This window comes from Trichogramma pretiosum, unplaced genomic scaffold (genome assembly GCF_000599845.2).
Source record: "Trichogramma pretiosum strain Unisexual culture from Peru unplaced genomic scaffold, Tpre_2.0 scaffold81, whole genome shotgun sequence".
NCBI lineage: Eukaryota > Metazoa > Arthropoda > Insecta > Hymenoptera > Trichogrammatidae > Trichogramma > Trichogramma pretiosum.
Window position 1 is genome coordinate 126,105 of NW_019640793.1, and position 21,642 is coordinate 147,746.

A 21,642-nucleotide genomic window follows, 5' to 3' on the forward strand; every position below is an offset into this window, starting at 1 on the left:
AGTAAATGAAAAAATTTTATAACAATTTATCTTTGAATATTTTGTACTATTTTTTTTTTTTTTTGTAAATTATACAATTATCTGTACAAACATCACGGTAATTATTTCATTTAAAAACGTATTTTGTTACGATTCATGTACTGAGACATTTTACAAGTACGCCCCCCATCCAATATACATTTGACATAAATTATCAACATTAATGGCATCGAGTATTAAATGATTTACTTGGCCTTCCACACTCAAGTACAATGTAAGAGCTTCAAGTTTTTTTGTCCTAGATCCTACCATTCCCTTCAATCGATCTTCTATATTTTTGATATTTTCAACAGCCTAAAAAATTATCATTTATGAAATAAAACTTCATAATCATTATTTTTCATGCTTACTTTTTCGTTCGTTTTTTCTCCTGTATCATTCAGTTGATTTCTATTCCAGCTAACGAGAGGATCGTAAACGAAAGGTTTTAAAACGCTGATAAGAGTATTGGTTTGTTCTCGAAGAACTTTCATGGTGGTACGACAAGATTGCCGAAAAGGTCCTTCATATTTTAATGGACCCATAGCTTCTACCATATTTTGAGTCAATCTAAATGGCACTCTCTCAGGCCATTCTAACGTTTCACCCTAAATATTTTTAATAGACTTAGTTAAATATGATTGATTAAAAATTTTCAAATTGAAAAACAATTACTCTATTGAATAGGCAGTTGAAATCGACATGAACACAATCGCCACATTTTGAGTCTATTAAAATATTCTCTCCGTGACGATCTCCCAATCCCAGTATGTATCCAACCATTGACATAACTGCAGCAGTTCGAATGTAAGCTATACGAGCTTCGTACCTGAAATGAAAATCGATTTTTTATGTGACTAATACTAGAATAAAATTTTTTTACACGTACCATCCATATGGATCAGGAAAAGCAAATTGAAACCAATCACCAAGAACGGGTGGATGTCTTGGTAAAAGTTTTTCCAAAAAGTTTTGTCTTTTTTTCGCAAGATCATCTTTGAGGGCTGTAAATAAAAAATACCGGATTCATTATATTGCTTATTTTCTAAAAAAGTTTCATGATCTTAGTTTTATAATTTACCACATGTCATAGATTTTATTTCTTTTGCAGTGGTCAGCATATTTCTTTCCTTATACATATTCATTAAAATATGTCTATATCCAATGAGATTAGGAACCCATTCTATTAAGCCACACTCTTCATTCAATGGAACAACACTCTGTTAAATTTACATAGTAAAAGTAATTGAAGTAGCTATGAAATATTCTAGCAATACATTTCAAATTGAACTTACATAAGTACGTATGTATAATCTACGTCTTCGAGATTCTGGATCTTTTTGTAAATATTTGTTGACGATATCATTAAATTCCATTAAACGAAAATCTCGACGTAAATCGTCCTTGGGTTTGCACATAAACAAATACGACCGTCCGTCAGAACCTCTGAGAGCAATACGTCTCGGACGTTGAAGTGAAGGCATTACTACAACTTGATCTTCTATTCCAATGATGCTAACCCAATTGCTGATAATATTAATTTTTAAAAGTTAATTAATCTACACGTAATGAAGCTAAATTAATGTACATATGAAAAAAAAATCATTTACTCGGCGAAAGGATTGTGTTGTTCTGGTTTAGCACCTTTCATGGGCAAATGAAGCTGACGGAATTTTGATGTAGGCATCATCACAGGACCAAAATCTTTTTCAGCCAATAATTTTGGTAGAGACCTTGAAAGAGCAGGTACCGTTGTTGTGCTCATTCCCTGTAATAAAGTTACATTTTAGTATTATTGAAGCTTGATTCACAGGTGAAAATATAATTATTTACATCAGGTATAGTTTTATTAGATAATTCAACTAGTTTTTCCCAAAGTCTATGGAAATGTTGAATTAATTTCAACATAGACGGTGTCTTTAGAGTTTCATGATTAAGTATCTCTTTACAACTCCTTTGCCTTGCTGTGTATGATGACTAAAATAGAAAATTTCGTTAGGAAAAGTTTAATTTTGAATTTGATATAGAAATTCAAAAATACCAACATTAAACACAGAAGCCATCATCCACAAACAATGCTGTGGATAAGCCTTGATCAGTCTTACTATGAGCATGAACAAAGTATTTTTTACATCTTTATTTGGATGGCATATTCTTGAAACAAGTTGACTAAAAGCAGTTAACCATACGAAAGTAGGCACTCTAACGATGTAAGTTTCTGAAACAGTATAGATTTATATGCTTTTTAGTATTTTTTGAAATCCGAATTGAATCAAAGATTTTTTTACTTACCAACAATTTTTGTCATTTGAGCTAGAGCTTTTGATACACCACTGTCGGAATGGGAATGCGTTCTAGCTCGAGATGCGTAATTCAACCAAATAGTCAACATTCTTGGTAAAGACTGATGAATATATTTACAACCGCACATTAATGACTTTCCGTAGTAATTAATAATATGAGTTTGCATATCACTGTTGGAAAATGTATTATTTTTATTATTTCTTGAATGAAATATTTTTTTAAGTATTCCAATGTTTGTTTCAACTTTGACTCACCGTCCACTTTGACCCATTCGCTCTTCATCGGACATTTTATCGAGTACAGATTCGAAATAACGAGCAACCGAAAGGCAGCTTTTTTCCCATCCTCTCCAAACTTCAAAAGCTTCTTTGTAGTTGTGCATATTATTATTGGCTTCTACGTTCAATGTTTCATCATTATATTTAGCCCATAATAGTTTTGCCTGATATGAATTTAATAACATTAGTTGAATAAATTGATATTTTAGAAGACATATAAAGAATAACAAAAACCTCAAGTTACCTTTGCACATTTCCTACGCTCAATCGTAAACTCATTTGGACGTTCTTTATACTCGGCAACTGTTTTAAAATACGTTGCAAGACATCGTTTCAGAGTTATAAGGGCATCTTCGTGTGATCCTTTTTCCCAATAGAGTTGAGCTTGTTCGATACATAAGTCTTGCGGCGGGCAAGAATCGGTTGCGGAAAGTATGTACATGTAAGCTTGTTGATGCATACCAGCTCTGTAAAAATTAAAATAAAACATTTTCATCAGTTTTTATGATTGATTATGAATAACAATTTTTTATTGAGATTTACTTTCTGGCGATTTTGGCACTCTTCAACCACAACTTTCCAATTTCTTCAGTAATCAATGTTTTTCCTGTATTGGTTTCAGATTGCAGTTGTGCGGCTAGATCGAGAATAGCCCTGCGCATTTCCAAAATGAATTCTGCTCCCCGCGATGCATTAACGAGCTTGTCTCGCAATCCCCATTCTTCGAAAATAGTAGGCAAACAATCCATGTTTTCAAGCATCATCGTGCAAGCTTTTTCAAATTCATTTACGACGTGTAATCTATCAAAAATTAATTGAGTCAAGATAGATTCATTATTTTATCTGGCAAATAACTCTTACTTCATAATGTAGGAGTAGCTTTGTTCATATGCTCTAGGCCGCGATGAAGCTGTAAGCATCGAAACCAGTTCTTTTTTGACTTCGAACAAATCAGGCTTCACGTGGTTTTTCAAATCCGTTTGTAAATCCAGTTTAACATTGTTTCCAGATTCACTTCCTATCTTACCAAAATGTGCAAGTTGCCAGAAGGGTTCGCTGTCACAGATAAGTGTTTCCAGTTCTGGCCTGCAGTGGAAGAATTTTTCTCAATTTGAACCAATTAACTATGTTTTAAAATTTTATTTAAATAATGTAATTAGCTTGCCTATCTTCTAGAACACCTTTCGTAATATTCATGGCTGTAAATGGTTGATCTAAATCAAGATAGCATTGAATCATGCCTCGCAAATATTGAACTTTAATAGTTGGATTGTGCAGTAATCTTTCAAAGCAAGTTGCTGCATCCTATTATCAAATGAAATTATGATGAATAGCAAGAAAAAATTAATTATTTATATAGATGATTGAGATCATACTTGAAATTGTCCATTAACTTGATGAGCCAAAACTAATTGCTGTAGCGTCGGGCATTTATCCTGACCAACTAAAATACCAGTAACTCCATCAGGTTCTTCCAATTGAGTATAAATTTTCTGTAATATTTCACATTAAAAACAAATTTTTAAATTTGAAATACCAAAAGATACTCACTGCTAATAAACCACCCTCCGTGATCTCTGATAATCCTTTTTTACTGGAACTCATGTGCTGCTCTAAATATATTAAAGCACGATGATACTCACCAGATTGATAACATCTTTTAGCAAGAACTAGCTTTGAAAAACTATTACAAAAATCTGCAAAATGTCTTACATTATTGTGGACTTGATAAGTTTATTAGGAATAGAAAAAAAAATTACTTTTGATTTTTTCGTAGGTCGAATCGCGAGTTTTTCGCCGCTCTCTTAACCATCGCAGCAAATAGTCGAGACACGAAAATAAAACCTATAAACAAAGCGTGAAAAGAGAAAATTTAATTCTTCTAACATTTATTACTCGAGTAAAGTATTGCTGAATTTATTTGCATTACTTGTAAACAGCGAACACGACGAGCTTCATCAGATACTCGTTTGCTGCCATTGGACGTTTGATCAACTGGTGCTCGAAGTGGTCTATGACGTGCAAGCTCTTTATCAACCTGCGTTTGTGTATTTGTTTCTATAACGGCTAACATCTCTGATTTCACTTTTTCAACATCCTCGTTTGAACCGTTCATGATAATATGAGCTATTCAATGAATGAAATAAAATTCAATGAAATAAAATTTTGATATTGTAGTGAACATTTTCGAATGTCATGAGCTTATTTACCAACTATGTAGGGAATGCAAAATGTAATGATTTTGATATTTCTTTTAAAAGCTGGTCGACAAGCCCTTAGAACTGTGTTTATGTTGCTTTCCTTGATACTCTTTAACATGCTGATGGTCCAATTGAAGATCCATAACTCAAATGTCGATCCTAAATCGGATCTAAAATTTACACCAAAAAATATTTGAAAGACAATCAGATATTTTGAATATTTTTGCAATGAATTAGATAAAACAAACCCGTATATGGGACCAGAATGTTCAATATCGGTGCTAGTCATTATTGTATAATGGGATGTCAATAAAGGAGTGACCATTCGCTGAATTTTTGGAGATAAATCTTTCCACAATTTTTTATTTCTACCTTCTGGCGATATCTCATAAGTTCTCAAAATCTCCTAAACATTTAAGTAAACTTTTTTATTTAATTTTTGAATAAGATTTTTCGTATATTTTTCATTGAATCTTTCGAATTTTGAGAGTTTGAAATTGAAATTAAATTTTTTTTTCTTTTGCATTTTCTAGCAATTAAAATTTTTCGAAAATGCTTGTCGTAATTTTCAAAGCAAACCAATAGAGCAGCATCCTTAAAGCGCTCAAATGATGTATACTTCTTCAGAACATAAATCGTTACGGTTGTAAACTCAGATGGAGATGTAAAAGAAGTAAAACAAGAATTATGCTCAAGTATTTGTACAGAGCTATCTGCAAAATCAATCGCTTCGTCCAAAGTTGCGACCGTAACCATTCATGTTCCGTAAAAAGTTCGCCCTGAAAGTTACGCCAGTTATGATGCCCATTAATGAACATAAAATGCCAGAAACCCCGATTGAAAAAAATATAATATAAGCTTTCAACGAATTTGGAAGGTTTATTTTAATAATTATTTTCAAACATTACCTGAATCGCCAATGAAAAACAGTCCATACTCTGAGTACTTTTTTGAGAATGATATAATCCTACTAACTCGAAAAATAGAGCATATGCAAAATCTTGGTTCATATCAAATATGAAATTACTATCTCCTACAAAAATAAATAAAATAAATTTATCAATATATTCTAGTGGAAATATTTGAGATGCGACGATTTACCTCGAGAAATTATTCTTCTGGGTAAAAGACTAGGTTCAATTGCACCCAATTCACCTATGCAATCGCCGCTAGCAATTCGAATGGCTTCATCCTTGTCCTGACATCGGCTCATAAGAGCATCTAACAACTATAAAGACATGAAAATTTATTCAATTTCACTACTTTAAAAAGTATATATTAGTTAATAAATAAATTACCTCTACGATAAGAGGATCAACATTAATATCGGATAGAATTAAATCGTTAATTTCATTGCGACTTTTTGATAAGTATTGTTTCAAGTATAGTAATGCTTTCAATCGAACTTCGTCAGTTTCGTGCTTAATTTTTTTAATCCAAAATTGCAAGTTTCCTTCTACAGTAGTTGGCCTGAGAAAAAAATATGATCAATAAAGTAAATTAGTTAAAAAAAAATGTTTAAAAACAACGGTAGTTACGAACTTGTTCTGTTTAATGAAATTAATTATTCGCGTTGAGATATTCGGAGATAATTTCAAATCATTAATGAAAAACAAGTCCAAAAGATGATCTTTGAGAAGTTCTTTGTTTTGAATTAACAGATAATCTAACATATCATTAGTTTGTCTTGGATATGTTTCAAGCAAGGGTACCAATGATATACAAATAGTTGCTAGCAGGGGACCTATGTCATTGATAGACGTACTGAAAAAAAGTAAGATTATAAATAAATTTACTGATCAATATAACTTTGAACAATTTTAAAATATATTACTTTCTAAGGAAAGAATCCCATGCTTCACATGCTAATTTCCTAAATCCTGGTCTAGTAAGTCCTAAAGCTGTTCTTAAAGTTGTTAGAATTTTATAATTGTATGGTGCAACATATGTTGCACCCATGAATTTGATTAATTCAGCGAGAGATGCGAGCGCGCATTTTTGCATAAACTCTTCAGAATTAGTGTTAAGATTAGCGTCAAATGTAACTAATATTCCATGCAACATCGGATTTAAATACTTTGCCTAGAATAACATTACATTCAATGAAAACAATGGAAAAATTATTGAAAATTATGTAAATCTTACAATTCCTTTTACAGAATCCATATTTATTAGATTTTGAGAATCGAATTTTGCCATAAATTGCAATTGTTGTAGAATTTTGTCTTTTTGGGCATGGAAATGTAGCATTAATTCATTAATTATTAGCTGTAATACATAAAAAATATTAATTCTTAATTGTTATCATATCTTTTGTGAATTTTCACTTTATCTTTAATGAAATTACCGTAATACATTCTCCCGTTAAAATTGATACTTTCGTATCAGTTATTTGCGATACAAATTTAAAAATTTCCATACCAGTATCTTGATCTTCAAATAAAAAAACCTGACAGCATATATGCTACAAAAGAAATCATCGACAGGTTTGAATAAATAGTGAAAAATAATGCTTTTTATAGTATTTAAATATACATACTTGAAAATACATTCTACACATATCCTTTTCTTTAATATTAACTAATTCAGCGATGTCCTGAAGCAAAAATTTTGCTTTTTCATATTTTACCATCTGTGGTAGTAACAGGCAAATCGCATGATGTCCATCTTTGCGTAGTAATTGTCGAGATCCTTGGTACCCAAGGCATTTAGCCATTCTATGTATTGAAGTTGCCATATTATAATCATAATTGATCCTATTATGAACAGCTAATGTTACCATAATCTAAAATTAAAATTTTTTAATGAAAACAAGCAATGATAATACGTATATTTATCGTATACATTTTTTAATATTTAATAAAATACCTTTAGAAAATCTTTTTTGTAACGAATATACAGTGATTTTAAGCTAGTTTTGTGATAAAAAGCTACTTCTGCATAGGCATCAGTAGCTAATGCAATTGATAGATTCGAGGATTTCACATGTAAGACAGTTACTATAAAAAGACCTGCGCAGATTTTCTCTGTTAAGTGGGATGGAATACTAAAAAACGTGTCAATTATTTAGTAAAAAAATTAAGATTATAATTATAAAATTTAAAATATCCTACCAAGCTGCATTTTTTGCTGTGAGTAAAACTGTTTCATGCAATGAGTGATTACCAGTTTCCAAAGCATTAGTTTGGGCAATAATAAGTTGATCTGTGATCATTTTTATAAAATCTTCCAGATCTTGAGGAATTAAATCAATAAGTTTTTTGTTGGGAAAAGAAGTTGAGATTCTGTTTGTTAAAATAAACTGGATTGATCTACTCAAATTCAATCGCACTTCTTCTTCATTATCTTGTATATAGGGAATCCACTTTTGTACTAATGCATTACCGTTAAAACTTGGAATATGATTGGAAAATCTGATTATATTTTTCGAGATATTTAAGCGAACTTTTTTGTTAGTTGAATTGAATATCTCAAAAAATGAACAAAAATATGTATCAAATGTAGAAGAGACTACTTTTGGACAGTGCGTATTTTCAAATTTAACTTTATCACAGTATTCACATTGTACAGTCCAGCTGCTAGGATCTGAAGAATCTCTGAAATTTAAATTCATAATGTTAATGAAAATTTTAATTTGTTGTATTCCACTTTTAAATGTTGTAATCTGATGTAATAATATTCACCTAATAATTAGTCCACTTCCAGAAGTAAAACAAGCTAGTTTTCCCAATGTAGAAGCAAGTGCTTCCAGTAGTGGGCATTTTTGAGTATTATAAGCTGGTACAAGAATATGTTGTACTATTTCATCGAATTTAATATTTTTATCTAGTAAGAGAATTGGGCAGTTCCTAAAAATTATTTTTATTAGTTTGTATTTTTATACTGTTTAAAGTTGAATTCACTTACATAATACTTGCGACTCCTAGCTCAATTTCACAGTTGGATATAGACATGTTGAAAATATCTAATCGATGCTGGCCTTTCCCATGCATACCAATTGCATTGAGGCACTTAACTTTTGTAGCAAAGTCAAGAGACTTAGCATTTGCAAGTTGAATTTTCGTAAAATTAAATACTTTAATTGAAGTTACGTCCAGCCATGGTAGCGATAATACGTTTTGAATTTCATCTTTATCAACTTCTTGAAGAGATATCAATTGAACAAAATTTTCAAATACCAATTTGTTCTGTTTATAGTTATTGGTAGATAAAGTATTTAAAAATGTGGAAAATATTCTGGGGATTTCACCATCAAGAAGTTTAATAGTTTTTTGTTGTTGCACAAGTCGAAAATCTAATACTTTAGTTAATTTGAAAAAATTAAGTAGTTCCTCATATTTTTCATGTTTTAAATATTTGTTAAATAAATCCTTCAGAGATTTCCATAGTTCACAAGATTTAGCAAAATTGTCCGTTGTTATTTCTGTTGAACAATTTTCTATCTCATGCACAATGAAGCAGACAATGATATTTGTAAAATTCTGAAAAAAATAACAATTTTTTCAGTAATGAATTATAAAAGTAGTGTAAAAAAGATATTTAGAATTTCACTTACAGGACAGTTTGCAAAGTAAAATAAACAAGTTTCTATACTGGTTGTTTCGTATAACTTAGGATGCTTATCAAGATGATGTTCTATTTTTTTACATATTTCAATTTCTAAATTATTAGATCCTAAAAATTTTTTAAAACAATCATCTATTAAGAACCATGTGAAAAAAAAGACAAAATTTATCCAATAATGATAAGTATTTACATACTTAAAATATGTTTTGCAGCTAGAGAAAAAATTTCAAAAAATAAATTGAAGTACACAGGATCATCAACTGATATAATGAGTTGTCTGAAAGTATTTGTATATTCTTGACAACTATTCAAAGGGATTAATCCTTTGTCAAGCCAGTAAGGTAAACATTTTATTACCTCTAATGCATATAAAACTATACTTTCTAAATCCTAAAATGATCCGTTATCAAAAAAACTGTCAATAATAAAAATGTGTGCGACTTACATTATGATCCATTAAATTTTTACTTATCACTTCAGTGCATACTTGTAATCCAACAAGTTTAACCATTGGTTCAGTATCTATTAAAATATTTAATAAATGTTTATGGAGTTTATCTTTGGGCCAACAAGATACATCAGAATCAGCAATAATCTTTAACATTCAATTTCATTTTTTAACATTCTGCAACTATAATTGCAACTAGCTATTTATGCACATAGTTTCCTTACCTTCAAAATTGAAATTTGAAATATTGAAACATTATCGTTAGTTACTTTTACAGTGAATGATTGTAAATCTACATTATCTATGGCTCCAGATTTGACTACAAATTTTTCTAATATCATTCTATTTACTGAGTTATTTTTACAAAAAATTATCAAATCTGAAAAGAAACCATAATTAGTAAATGAAGAATATAGTATTTTATAATTCCTTACCATCAAGAATACTAAGGTATTCAGAAGTAATAGTCTGTAATGTTCCAAGATGAAGGCGAGATAAAATTCTTAACATACAAACTTGAATATCAACAATTTGTTTTAACGATGTAGAAGTTACAGGTAAATTAACAAGATAAAACATAGCTCCAAACAGCCAAGTGGTAAAAGCTTCAAAAAGTAGAATTCATTAAAAAACGTACAAAGAGTTTTTTTTTGTATTAATATGATTTTTACCATCATACTGTTGTTCAACATCTTGAGAAATCTTTTGATTAATAGGTGGAGCAAGAATATTCAAATTATTAAAATGAGATAACAATGATACTAAAAAGTGCTGTAAGCATGCTTCATTAGAAGATATTAATTCTTCGTCTTTTTCCAGGGTTGCAAACAATTTTAATATTGTATCATTGATGGATACCCAAATTTTGGTATGTAAACTGTAATAAATTTAGAGTAGAAATTTTTGTAATTCACAATCAATTATGATTTAAATTGCTTTACCTGTTTTCATGATTCACTTGAGAATTATTTTGCTGGCTAGTATCCTGTACATCCATGTCAGTGTCCATTTTTATAACTTATAAAATCGTAAGTTGCGAAGTATCATTCATTACCTGACCTAAAAATAGTATTTATTGTCATGAGACAAATAGGTTAACTTTTGTTAATAAAATGATTCGTTATTGAATAATTGTCTTTCTTATGTATAATGAGCCTATTACTCTTTTTGAGAGAATAAACTTATTCCAATAATGAGAATTCGTTTAACAGTTAGTAATTGTATAGCAAATTAGTACTCATACACTTGGAAGACAATAGTCTCAAAAGATTCATTAATTATTGTTCTAATCAACTTGGTAAACACTTTTTTTTACAAATGCAATATTTCTTAATTCAATGCCTTATAATATATTCAAATTTCTATACTTTTTAGATAAAAGTGTATATAACAACATATTTTGTATACGTGCAGATCGTCAACACAGTCAGCTCAGCGAACTTTACCGCGCGCAAATTTCTACCGAATCATATGGTATCTTTTCTCCCCCTACCCATAGCTAGTAATTCATGTTCTTTTTCGGTTCATCGGTAATATTATAAAATTTTTCTCAAATGGTAAATAAACATCACTGATGCTTATTTTAATCCCGGTCGTTTTCGTTAAAGTAATTATTTAATGTCGTTGATTACCGAAATAGAATCAGTTTATTATGGACGCATTATTTTATTAAAAAAGTACTATTCATAACACGCGTAAATTACACGTTGTTATAGGATATTTATTTTTTATCTTTAATTACTTCAAATTTTGAATGTTTAAATTCCAAAACAATGCAGCGCGCGCACTTGTGAGTTGTGTCACGTGCCGGTGCGGCCTTAATTAAAATTTCGCTTTTACAAACCTTTAATTTCCTATGTTTCACCAGCTTCAGCTTTGCAGGCTGCAGCCACATATACATACCTAATATTTAACCGTGTGGTACTGTGTACGCATATACATCTATATACATTCAGCCGGATTCAGTTGACGTTTATAAGCGAATATCACAAGTTTGTTGACATTTGCCGGCATATGGCATTTTATATTTACTAAACACTCATCTCATCTTGATACAATCATCAGTATTTTTCACTCAAAGTCACTGGATAAGAGTGTATTCGCTTGCAGTATATAGATATTCGAATCAAATATTGATGGTCAATAAAACATAAACAGTTTGGTATTAAAGGTTAATTGAGCGAATTGCGTCTTCATTATTAAAATAAGAATCGGAAAACCTTTGGTTTACTTTTATCTGTACATTTTAAAATGTACATCGTCAGTACCATGAGTTCTAGTGTTGCTATGTACAGTTGATTAAAATAGTTCTATTATTACATAAATCAACTTCATTTCTAAGAAATTTATTAGTAAACATGAGTGAAAATAACGTGAGTGGTTCGTCTCACAGTGCAGCTGTAAATGGCATTATTGAAGATCTAATGGGTGGTAAGCAATAACTTCTGATTTTGCTATAAAATTTCCGGTTCATGAAATTATCACATTACATTTTAGGTGCTTCCAACAATGATGGATTATCGAATTCTCACAATGAAAAAATTACTCCTAAAAAGAAAACTAGTGGTTCCAAGACTAATAGTTTGTCAGGATCAGGAAAAGTAAAAAAGCGTAAAACTATTTTACGTGATAATGCTGCACCAAAACAACCTCTTACTGGATATTTCCGGTAAGTTTCCCTATTTCAATTTCTTTTTATTAAAATTGAACGAATCATTATTCAAGTATTTAAGTATATTAATATACTAAATTAATTTTATAATGAAAGAACTAATAATTTGTTCAAAATGTTAAATTTTAAAGATTTTTGAATGATCGAAGAGATAAATGTAAAACAGAAAATCCAACATTGCCATTTTCTGAAATCACAAAACAATTAGCTGCTGCATGGAATGTATTACCGGTTGGCGAAAAACAGGTTTGTTTCTTCCTCAATTCTCTGCAAACTATTAATCAATATGCCTGAAGTGTATAGATAAAATTTGTATTCCAGCAATATTTGGATGCTGCAGAAAAAGATAAGGAGAGATACAGTAAAGAATTTGAAGAATATAAAAAAACTGATGCTTACAAAACTTTTCTACAAAAAAAAGCAGCTAAAAAGAAGAAAGATCAAAAGAAAGACCAAAAAAAAGACAAAAAATTTGATACTGATGTGGATTCAGTAAAAACTAAGAACAAAAAGAAGAAGGTAGGTTCTAATTCAATGAGAATTTTATGTTAAATTAAACAAACAAAACCTTATTATTCATTTTTCGAATAAAACCTCATAAAAATGTTTTAATGCAGGAGTCAAAAAAGAAAAAAGAAAAAGTAGATGATGGTACATTTGAAATACCAATCTTTACACAAGAATTTTTGGAGCATAATAAACGTAGGCAAAAGTCCTCAACTTATTATTATGATTATGATTATTATTATTATAAAATCAATTTATTTTTAAAACTTATATTCCTTTTAGAACAAGAAGCAGATCTCAGAGAATTACGAAAAACAACGGCTGATTTTGAATCACAAAATTCTGTTTTAGAATTACACATAGAAAGATTAAAAACTGCAATTGAAAGATTAGAAGTTGACACTAATGAGCGAAAAGACTATAATGAAATTTTACAAGCCCATCTGGATATGTTAAGAAATAACTTTTTAAGTTGTTTTGCACATATGCCACTTCCAGGTATGTATCAAGCAACTTGTTTCAGATATCATGAAAGTCTTGTTGAAACATAATTATTCAATTCACCGATTTTCGTTGCAGATATGCGTGATATTTTGACTGCTGATAACATCGATCTATACGTAGAAAAGCTTAACTCTTTGTTGGAAACGCGTACAAACCTACCACTTTGTAATGCTGTCATTAGCGCAGCTTCACAGTTGGATTTTTCTAAATGACAAAAGTCTTCCAAAACTGTTCCAAAATCGAAGCGTCGACGTAAATCTCACAGTAAATGATTTTGTCGATTTTGGAGCAGTTTATCGAAAATTTGTAATAAAAAATCAAATTTATTTAAAGAAATTTTCTTTTAACATTTCAGTCTCATGTGTTATTTTTAGATTGCAATCGGTCGAGACTTCGTTTTGTATTATTGAATGAAAACCTGTTTAATAATACATGTGTATATTATTAAAAATGTAAAAATGTATAGTTTATAGTGAAAAAATGTATACAACCTTAAAGAGGCAGCATTTGGACGCATATTTTTTTCGCATTCTAAAACTATTTTTTCAATGCGTACAGATAAAAAGTTAAAAAGTTCTAAATTGTACCGGTGAATAAACTGTACATAATCAAAACTACTTGTAGAATTTGTTTGAATGTATCTATTAACAACATTCCAAACTATTTTATTAAATTTTTCCCTATAAGAAAATAATGATAAATATGTATTAAGAAATGTACAAAACCTGTTATTCATAATACTTGAAAAATAATGTATTATTATATTTCAATAAATTTTCATTGAATATACCTTAAATTTAAATCTTCTATAAAGTAAGGATTAGAACTTAGATATTTAACAAAATCAAGTGTATCTTTTTTGTGAGGATGATCTTGTTGTACTCTCATGTAGCAGTTGTGAATAGATTGTACACAAATAGTAATAATTGCATCAACTGTATCTTTACTGTAAATTTTTCCTTTTACCAGGATGGATTTAAGTAGGCTCATTACCTGAAAATAGATACTTTTAGATACTAATTTTGGTGTACTTATTTATTAATCTTACCAATTGGCAGTGCTTATGAGTAGCTCTATCTTTTGAAATTATTATAAAATTGCAGTTCAAAATATCTAATAATGATTTAATGAAATTACAATTTACATCTTTAAAACATTTTAATAAAGTGTCTGACACTTTGAGTGTATTCTCATCTTTTGTTATTAGAAGAGGAAGGTATCTATCAAAAAGATCTCTGAGAAGCGTTTGTAACGTTATGTCAGATTTGATATTTAGATTTTCAAATCCTAAAATAATCATTGAAAATATACGTCTTGCAAGATTCATTAGGTAAGCAGACTGTTCTGTTGGTAGAGCTATTTTATTGATGAGCATTCTCAATGAGTTATTTGGTTGATTCTGTAATGAGCAAGATTGAATGTTAAGATGTGTATCAATTTAGGTAAGTATTAGTATTTTATTTACCTTGACGTATAAAATTGGGGAACAACAAAGAAGAATTGTTCCTAAACATTGATATATCCAAAAAGATAATTTATCATCTTTACTTTCTTCACTGATTAATTGTAGAGCCCATTTTTCAATATTGTGGATAAATGATTTACATAAACTATCATAAGGCTGACACATTTGATCAGACTAAAATGCAATTAAATTAAATACTTTTTTTGCTAAAAATTCAAATATATGATTTCATTATTACTACCTCAAAAGAGTTTCTTTTTTTAGAAATGACCATAAAAAATAAAACAATTGGTTCATCACAATTTAAAAATTCTATTTTGTCTTGGCTGGAAAATATTTCATTAAGCTCTGGTAAGCCAATGATGAAGTTTTTCAAAAAATTTGTTTCATCATTAATTTCAACATTCAAAATATTACACTTCACCCATGACTTGAAAAGAAAACTTCAATCATTATTAATGTGTTATGTTTTTGAATTAATGAAAAATTACCTGTATGCAAATAATATTAAAATTACTAATGTCGCTTTTTAAATTTTCCAAAGCAGTGGTATTCTGTAAAATTGAAGCCAAATACAGCCTGGTTATCCTGTAATGATCAACATACCGTTGTAAATTATTAACTACTCATTGTATGCTAAGAATTACCTTATGTCCTTAATTATAACAGAGGTAGTGAAATGCTGAAATAATGTCACATGTGAATGTCTGTATTTTTTAGCTGTAACTGGATCACGGCAAGCCTCAATGGTAAAAGCTACAGCCAATTTGGTAGAATTAACATAAAAATCTGTTGACAAATCGCAAATAGTAACTGTTTGACGTATTCGACTAGCCACATGACTCCATAAAGCATTAAGCATAGCTGTGCAACCTGAATTAAAAATTTTAAAAAAATTCGTATTACATTGATCTTTCAAAAGCGTTAAATATAATTTTTACCAATTGGATTTGTTGTATGCAGTTCGTTACATTTCTGAAATACTTTGAGTAATGTACTCGTTAAAACTCCAACTTTATTAGGTGCTGAATCTTTTAAATAACGATCAATCCAACCATCCAATAATAAATGTTCATGTCGTCCAAAATCTTCACTTTTTATTAAAATGATTCTTAAAATATCAATGAACCACATCAACATAGAGTGAGAAAATTCATCAGATCTGCAACTTATAGCGTTCACCTGAAAATTGTATGAATTTGATTTGTTGATTCAAATTCCATTTTATGAAAAAAATGTTTAATATTACTGTTTCGGTATAACTTTCTGCAATATCTTTCAGAGACAGATTTTTTTCGTGGTATAAAATTAATACAACAAGACGACTTTTCCAAGTCAATAAACATTTTTTACCACCAGTTGAATCTGCCCATTCAAGCACTGGTGGTAATAAGCTCAACAAAGTTGAACACTAAGAAATAAAAATTATTAGCAATATAAGGACATACATAACTATTCACATTATAAAAACTTACCACATTACTTGTGTCTGCAGTAATTGCTAAAGTTATAAACAATGATATATAATTGTATAATCCGCATTCTGAAAAATCTTGGATTTTATTTTGAGAAAATCTAGAGTAGATTCGTCCTTTAATTTGATTCCAAAATTTTAAATCATTTTGATCGTAATATTTCTGTAGGAATGATCCTGTTATATTTAAAATGATAAATTATAATAATATTTCACAGTTAAAAATTATAATCAAAACAAAAGCAATACCTAAAAATTTTAGAAATAAACCAAAACTTGATTCAGCAGTAATATCGACATCTTTTTTTAATCTATCTCTTGAATGATTCAAAATATCCATAGGAGTTTTCCTAAAGTAATTTTTATTTTAATTGATTGAAGAATTTTAAATGTATGAATAAATATATTTACTTTTCACTAGAGGTAGACCATGGCCCTCTTGTTTGCAAAAGAAAAGGTTTGTCAAGTCTTTTATGAAAACATTCCCACAGCAATGATATTATTTGAGTTTTAGGCTTCCACCAATTGAAACTCAGTTCATGTAAAAGTGGAATTATACCACATAATTCCTCATCTACTTCATCTCGTCCACCATCTTTTCCTCCTTTAATGATGAATACTTTTACTACTTTTTCACATTGATCAAAACTTGATTCCATTTGTAAATCTTTAAACTGAACAATTGTTTCAATTTTAAAAAGGTATACAAAATTTTACTTTTTTTATACTTACTCTGTTAGATGGACCATTACAATAATTTCCACTTTCACTATATCCATATAGCATTGTTAAATGATATATTAACCATATGGAAAATAATTCTGGTTGTTTACAATCTTTTAACTGAATATTTATACTTAATGAATTACTTTCTACAGTAGATTCATTTGGAAAAAGTTGATTAAGAAAGAGTTTTACATAAATCCAAAATATCTGTAGGGAAAACTTATAATTCAAATAGAATAGTTACATGAGTTATTTTTATCAAATTCACGTACCTTGCTATTAACATTGGCATGTAACTGATCAGTCAAAATTTGAATCATAATCCATAATTCTCTAACACACGTGCAACTGTATGGAGTTCTAAACTGATAATCTTTGGCTTCAATCTTACCAAAAGTTTTTTATTAGTATTGATTTAATTTAAAGAAACATTAATGTAAATAATTTATACATACAGTAGCAAAAATTTTCATAGCAATATACATTAAATCTCCAATAGCTGAGAAAATTGCATTTTCTAAGTTGTCTATATTATTATCTACGTACTTACAAAAACTGTGTTTAGTGTATACCAGTGTCAACAACAACCATTGCAAATCTAAATGAACATGATATAGATGATATTCTGGAGTGTTACTCTGCAAATTATTGTTATTGTTAAAGAAACATCTATTTTAAATTTTCAACTTTTCTTTAAATAAATACATTTGAGGCTACGTAGAGAAATGTGGAGTCTTGGATGTTATGTAGTTGTTTCAAAAATCTGCGTATAGTTTTAATCAACTCATCAAAATCTTTTTCTGCATCATCTGCTATATCTGTCAGATCAAGACTATCTTCTTTCAAACTATAAGTAACATAAGTCAAGTGGATAACTCACAGTCTTTTTCTAATAAAGCAAAACTAAGAGTTTATGAGTTTACCTGAGTAAAATAGTTCGCAAATGAAATACAAACTCACTTATCATTGTTCTTGTTGTAGCGTAATCAATTTCTCTATCATTCATCATTTCTTGGCCAAAAATTGCAGGTTTTTCATGCCTAGTCAGTAATTTTAATTTGGATCTATAAACACATGATCAATTTGAATAGTCATAACTTAAAATTTTAAATTCAATTATTTGGTTTTAACTTACTCCATGCATCGTGTAAAATGTTTAATATTTAGTAAAACATTTATACCAGTTAATTCACAATTAAAAATTTTTATGGTACTTGATTCCAAAGTAATTTTTTTTCCATGCAGTAAGTAATCAAGATCCTTTTGAAGCAGAAAGCTCATTGCATTCAACTGCCAATCATAGATGTTAATTTTACCATTGCAAATGAACATTCCTTTGGCCATTGCATAAATGTTTTCTATTTATTTTTCTATCGATAAGGTGCCCTGGTTGACCAGGAATCGGGATACGTTTTAAAGGTGTTTTACTATTACTTCCCGCTCAAAACCGTAGACTGGACTCTCTGCCTGGGCTGGCGACCGAGCGGTACTTCAGCGCATTCTATAGGCTGAAAATTGCAAAAAGCCTGTCACGACTTGCGATACTCTAAGTAACGTAAGTAAAATAGGCAATGGACTGTGGAACGGTAGATAAATATGCCACTTGCAAGCGGCACGCACTGATTTGTCTCAACACCAATCAGCACCTTTATAAACTATTGATACTCTAGTTTTTAATTCCGTCTGTTCGATTACGCATTTTTTAGCGCATGCAATAAACTATGATTTATTTATTTCGAACCTCCGACTTGTGTATTTTTTACCTTTAGTTTAGTAGTACCACATCTACGCTTGTATATGTCCATATAAAGCCCATTGGAAAATGACCAGTTTATAGAACAAAAATATCTTGGAATTCATTTAGAAGCATCTCCAACTTTATAGCATTTTTTCCATATTTTCATGAGATTGAAAGATCTTTTCCGAAAAATTCTGAAAAAATTTAGAGAAATTTTAAGACTCTTATACATTATAAAAAATTTTTTCTTAAACAGAATGATTTTTTTGTAGATCGAAAATATGTTTAGTTTTTTATCAAAATGTTACTCTGCATCAACCATTTAATTAAAAAGTTGTTCGAAAAATTTGCAAAAATTCCTTAAGATAATTCTACACCCAATCATCCTTGATAATATTAAACATGAGTTTTTCACTCTAACGCTTGGAAAAAAATGAAAAAAAATTTGATTTTCAGTGAAATTTTAAATAAAAAACACTATAATGTGTGATAATATAAGTGAGAAATTTCACACGCTAATCAAATGTGAAAAAGTAAAGCGCTTTGCCTGGGGTCATTAACACCTCATTTTTAGTTTTTTAATTACCGTGAAAGCTTTTATATTTACATTTACACGCTTCCATGTTCGAATGAATTTCGATGTAATAATTCCACGGAATATCCATTGGTGAATTTACTTTCCCGATATTTTTCGTATTTATCGAGATAACCATAAAAAAGGGTAACTCGCCCCTACTGCAAAAACGTGCCACTTTTCGCCTTGCAGACCAAGATTTTCGTAATGTACGCCCCAAAAAATATTATGTACACTGTAAAATTTCTAGTGCGTTTTATGTGAACTAGGGCTATGCGAGTACCCAATTTTTCGAGTTTTACTCGACTGGAGCCGGGAAAATTCGAGTACTGAAATTTTTCTGAGTACTCGAGTTTGTTCAGGTACTCGATGGGCAAAAGTATAATACATTACATATGACACTCGCGGCGAGTATCATACTTATCAGCATGTACACACAAACAGGAGAGGTCTAGAGATTGTTAATTAATCATTTATTCACTTATAACTCAAATACATGGCGAGTACTCGGAAAAACTCAAGTGCTCGAAAAAACTTGAGTACTCGAAAAATCGAGTAGTCGACTCGAACTCGACGAGTCGAGTTTTTTCGAGTACTCGCACAGCCCTAATATGGATCCACAACCATAGGCGGGGAACTCTGACCGCATCATGGTACATTCGGTCTTCGGCAGTACCCACCAACCAAACAAAAGCCCACAAGCCGATATTATTTCTTTTTATTACAGATTATACTGAGAGCATAGAGGCACTTCAGAACCGTTCAGTTTCCAATTAAGTAGCGAATAAAAACTCCCCAGACAAGAAGTTGTCTAATTCAGTCAGGTTTCAGAATTTGGAAACTATGCCGGGCTCGGTCGTTGATTTTATGCAATGTTGTTGCCTAATTATTTTACTACACACTTTGTCTACATACAAAGTTTAAAATAAAAAGTAAAAGAGAAAAAAGTGAAATGGTCTATTTTTAAATTTGTAAAAAAGAAAACATTATCGTGATTAAAAAGATTATTTATATTATTTTCATCGTTTATAGATGTAATTGTGAGCAAAATAAGTAAATTAACGAAAAATAAAAAGATCAACACGATCGCGAGACTTTAAAATTTTATATCGTGAACAGATTAAATAGTATATTTTGCACCTAGGGAGTGAAAAATATACTATTAAATTGGTGATGTAGCGATGATTCGCCGTCTTACTAGAAACCTTATCAGCGATAAGGCGTGCAATCTCAAGCCCCGCCCGTTAACCAATGAGCTCTCGGTGCTCAAAGGAGAATTTCAAAGGAAAATGGTGAAACTCTGCGAGTTGATCAGTTAGTCTGAAACTTCAGAGATATCGTGACAGCAACGCGTCTCCTCGAAAGAAATGTTGAAACAGAAAAAAATGGCAGAAAAATATTTTTCATCTCTTTAACTTTTTAATTCAAGACAATGCAAATGAATGAATCTGTTGATTAGAAATTTTTGATTAGTCACATTGATTATACTTGTTGTTTATTAATATATCAATTATCAATGATTCAAAATAATAAATTTATCGTACTCGGAAAAAACCAAGTTGGGCCCCTGATGCTTATTACACGGCTTTATGTACGAGTATAAAGCTTGTGACGCTCGGGCGACGAGTTCGCATATGCGAATAGCGATACGACCTTGCACAAAGATGGTAAATTCACACGCACAGGTGACTACATGCGCACTATATATATGCATATCATATATGGTTGATTCTCCCGAAATCTGCTTTTTCGGGTATGGAAAACGAAAAAATGGTGAAAATTTTTTTGTCATATTGAACGGCGCGAACTAGTTTACCCTTTTTTAAATCATAAAATATGAATAATTATTGAATCTGGGGCTTTGAGATTTCGTTTTACGAAAACTATGTCCGATTTTATGCTTAAAATCGACTATTTTCGGTTACGGAGGTGACACACACGGAGGTGACAAATCGCTGCTTTGATCAACTATGTAAGAAAAATAAGAAACGCACAAAATTTTCCGCACAACCCGAAATTTGGTCATGAAAAACGAGTCTTTTGACGGGGCGAGCGGTTAAAAAGAATGATCATAGCTCGAGATATTCATGTCCACGGAGGTGACCGTTTTTTTGACACACGTGAATTTTTCAATAGAATAATTATCGCAGCATCGATAAAATGTAAAA

At 30.2% G+C, this 21,642-nt stretch overlaps 3 protein-coding genes across 9 annotated transcripts; 1 reads left to right on the forward strand and 2 right to left on the reverse strand.

The window, feature by feature from the left end:
* Positions 1 to 59: 59 nt before the first annotated feature.
* Positions 60 to 11,786, reverse strand: LOC106657380 (serine/threonine-protein kinase ATR-like). 7 transcript variants are annotated; one of them, XM_014378882.2, is made up of 41 exons: positions 11,059 to 11,254; positions 10,757 to 10,874; positions 10,487 to 10,692; positions 10,250 to 10,420; positions 10,040 to 10,194; positions 9,813 to 9,962; positions 9,562 to 9,757; positions 9,357 to 9,475; positions 8,708 to 9,282; positions 8,485 to 8,649; positions 7,915 to 8,397; positions 7,670 to 7,847; positions 7,341 to 7,586; positions 7,149 to 7,265; positions 6,947 to 7,069; positions 6,636 to 6,883; positions 6,344 to 6,565; positions 6,100 to 6,271; positions 5,903 to 6,029; positions 5,710 to 5,834; positions 5,050 to 5,207; positions 4,811 to 4,971; positions 4,531 to 4,727; positions 4,361 to 4,445; positions 4,152 to 4,297; positions 3,977 to 4,093; positions 3,766 to 3,905; positions 3,462 to 3,686; positions 3,144 to 3,401; positions 2,845 to 3,067; positions 2,577 to 2,764; positions 2,311 to 2,492; positions 2,064 to 2,236; positions 1,852 to 1,995; positions 1,629 to 1,786; positions 1,314 to 1,545; positions 1,100 to 1,238; positions 908 to 1,022; positions 694 to 847; positions 390 to 626; positions 60 to 333 (listed from the first exon to the last, which is right to left on the reverse strand). In XM_014378882.2, exons 2-41 carry the CDS (start codon positions 10,822 to 10,824, stop codon positions 151 to 153), a joined length of 7,461 nt encoding a protein of 2,486 aa, XP_014234368.1. In that variant the 5' UTR covers positions 10,825 to 10,874; positions 11,059 to 11,254; the 3' UTR covers positions 60 to 150. The 7 variants fall into 7 exon arrangements, with proteins under 7 accessions (XP_014234368.1, XP_014234374.1, XP_014234373.1 ...); XM_014378888.1 differs by lacking the exon at positions 11,059 to 11,254 and adding an exon at positions 11,718 to 11,786 and having other exon boundaries at positions 151 to 333; XM_014378887.2 differs by lacking the exon at positions 11,059 to 11,254 and adding an exon at positions 11,659 to 11,726 and having other exon boundaries at positions 151 to 333.
* A 365-nt stretch (positions 11,787 to 12,151) lies between these two features.
* LOC106657383 (high mobility group protein 20A) lies at positions 12,152 to 13,845 on the forward strand. Its single transcript, XM_014378890.2, has 7 exons — positions 12,152 to 12,245; positions 12,312 to 12,483; positions 12,618 to 12,732; positions 12,808 to 13,005; positions 13,104 to 13,188; positions 13,276 to 13,491; positions 13,573 to 13,845. Exons 1-7 carry the CDS (start codon positions 12,173 to 12,175, stop codon positions 13,707 to 13,709), a joined length of 996 nt encoding a protein of 331 aa, XP_014234376.1. The 5' UTR covers positions 12,152 to 12,172; the 3' UTR covers positions 13,710 to 13,845.
* Positions 13,801 to 18,635, reverse strand: LOC106657382 (protein MMS22-like). The gene is made up of 19 exons (XM_014378889.2): positions 18,298 to 18,635; positions 18,086 to 18,226; positions 17,868 to 18,009; positions 17,618 to 17,800; positions 17,435 to 17,548; positions 17,169 to 17,369; positions 16,848 to 17,110; positions 16,686 to 16,786; positions 16,438 to 16,613; positions 16,212 to 16,373; positions 15,904 to 16,144; positions 15,610 to 15,835; positions 15,454 to 15,550; positions 15,204 to 15,392; positions 14,963 to 15,136; positions 14,546 to 14,896; positions 14,288 to 14,490; positions 13,989 to 14,177; positions 13,801 to 13,915 (listed from the first exon to the last, which is right to left on the reverse strand). The coding sequence occupies exons 1-19, from the start codon at positions 18,504 to 18,506 to the stop codon at positions 13,855 to 13,857; spliced, it is 3,423 nt and encodes a 1,140-aa protein (XP_014234375.1). The 5' UTR covers positions 18,507 to 18,635; the 3' UTR covers positions 13,801 to 13,854.
* Positions 18,636 to 21,642: the final 3,007 nt, after the last annotated feature.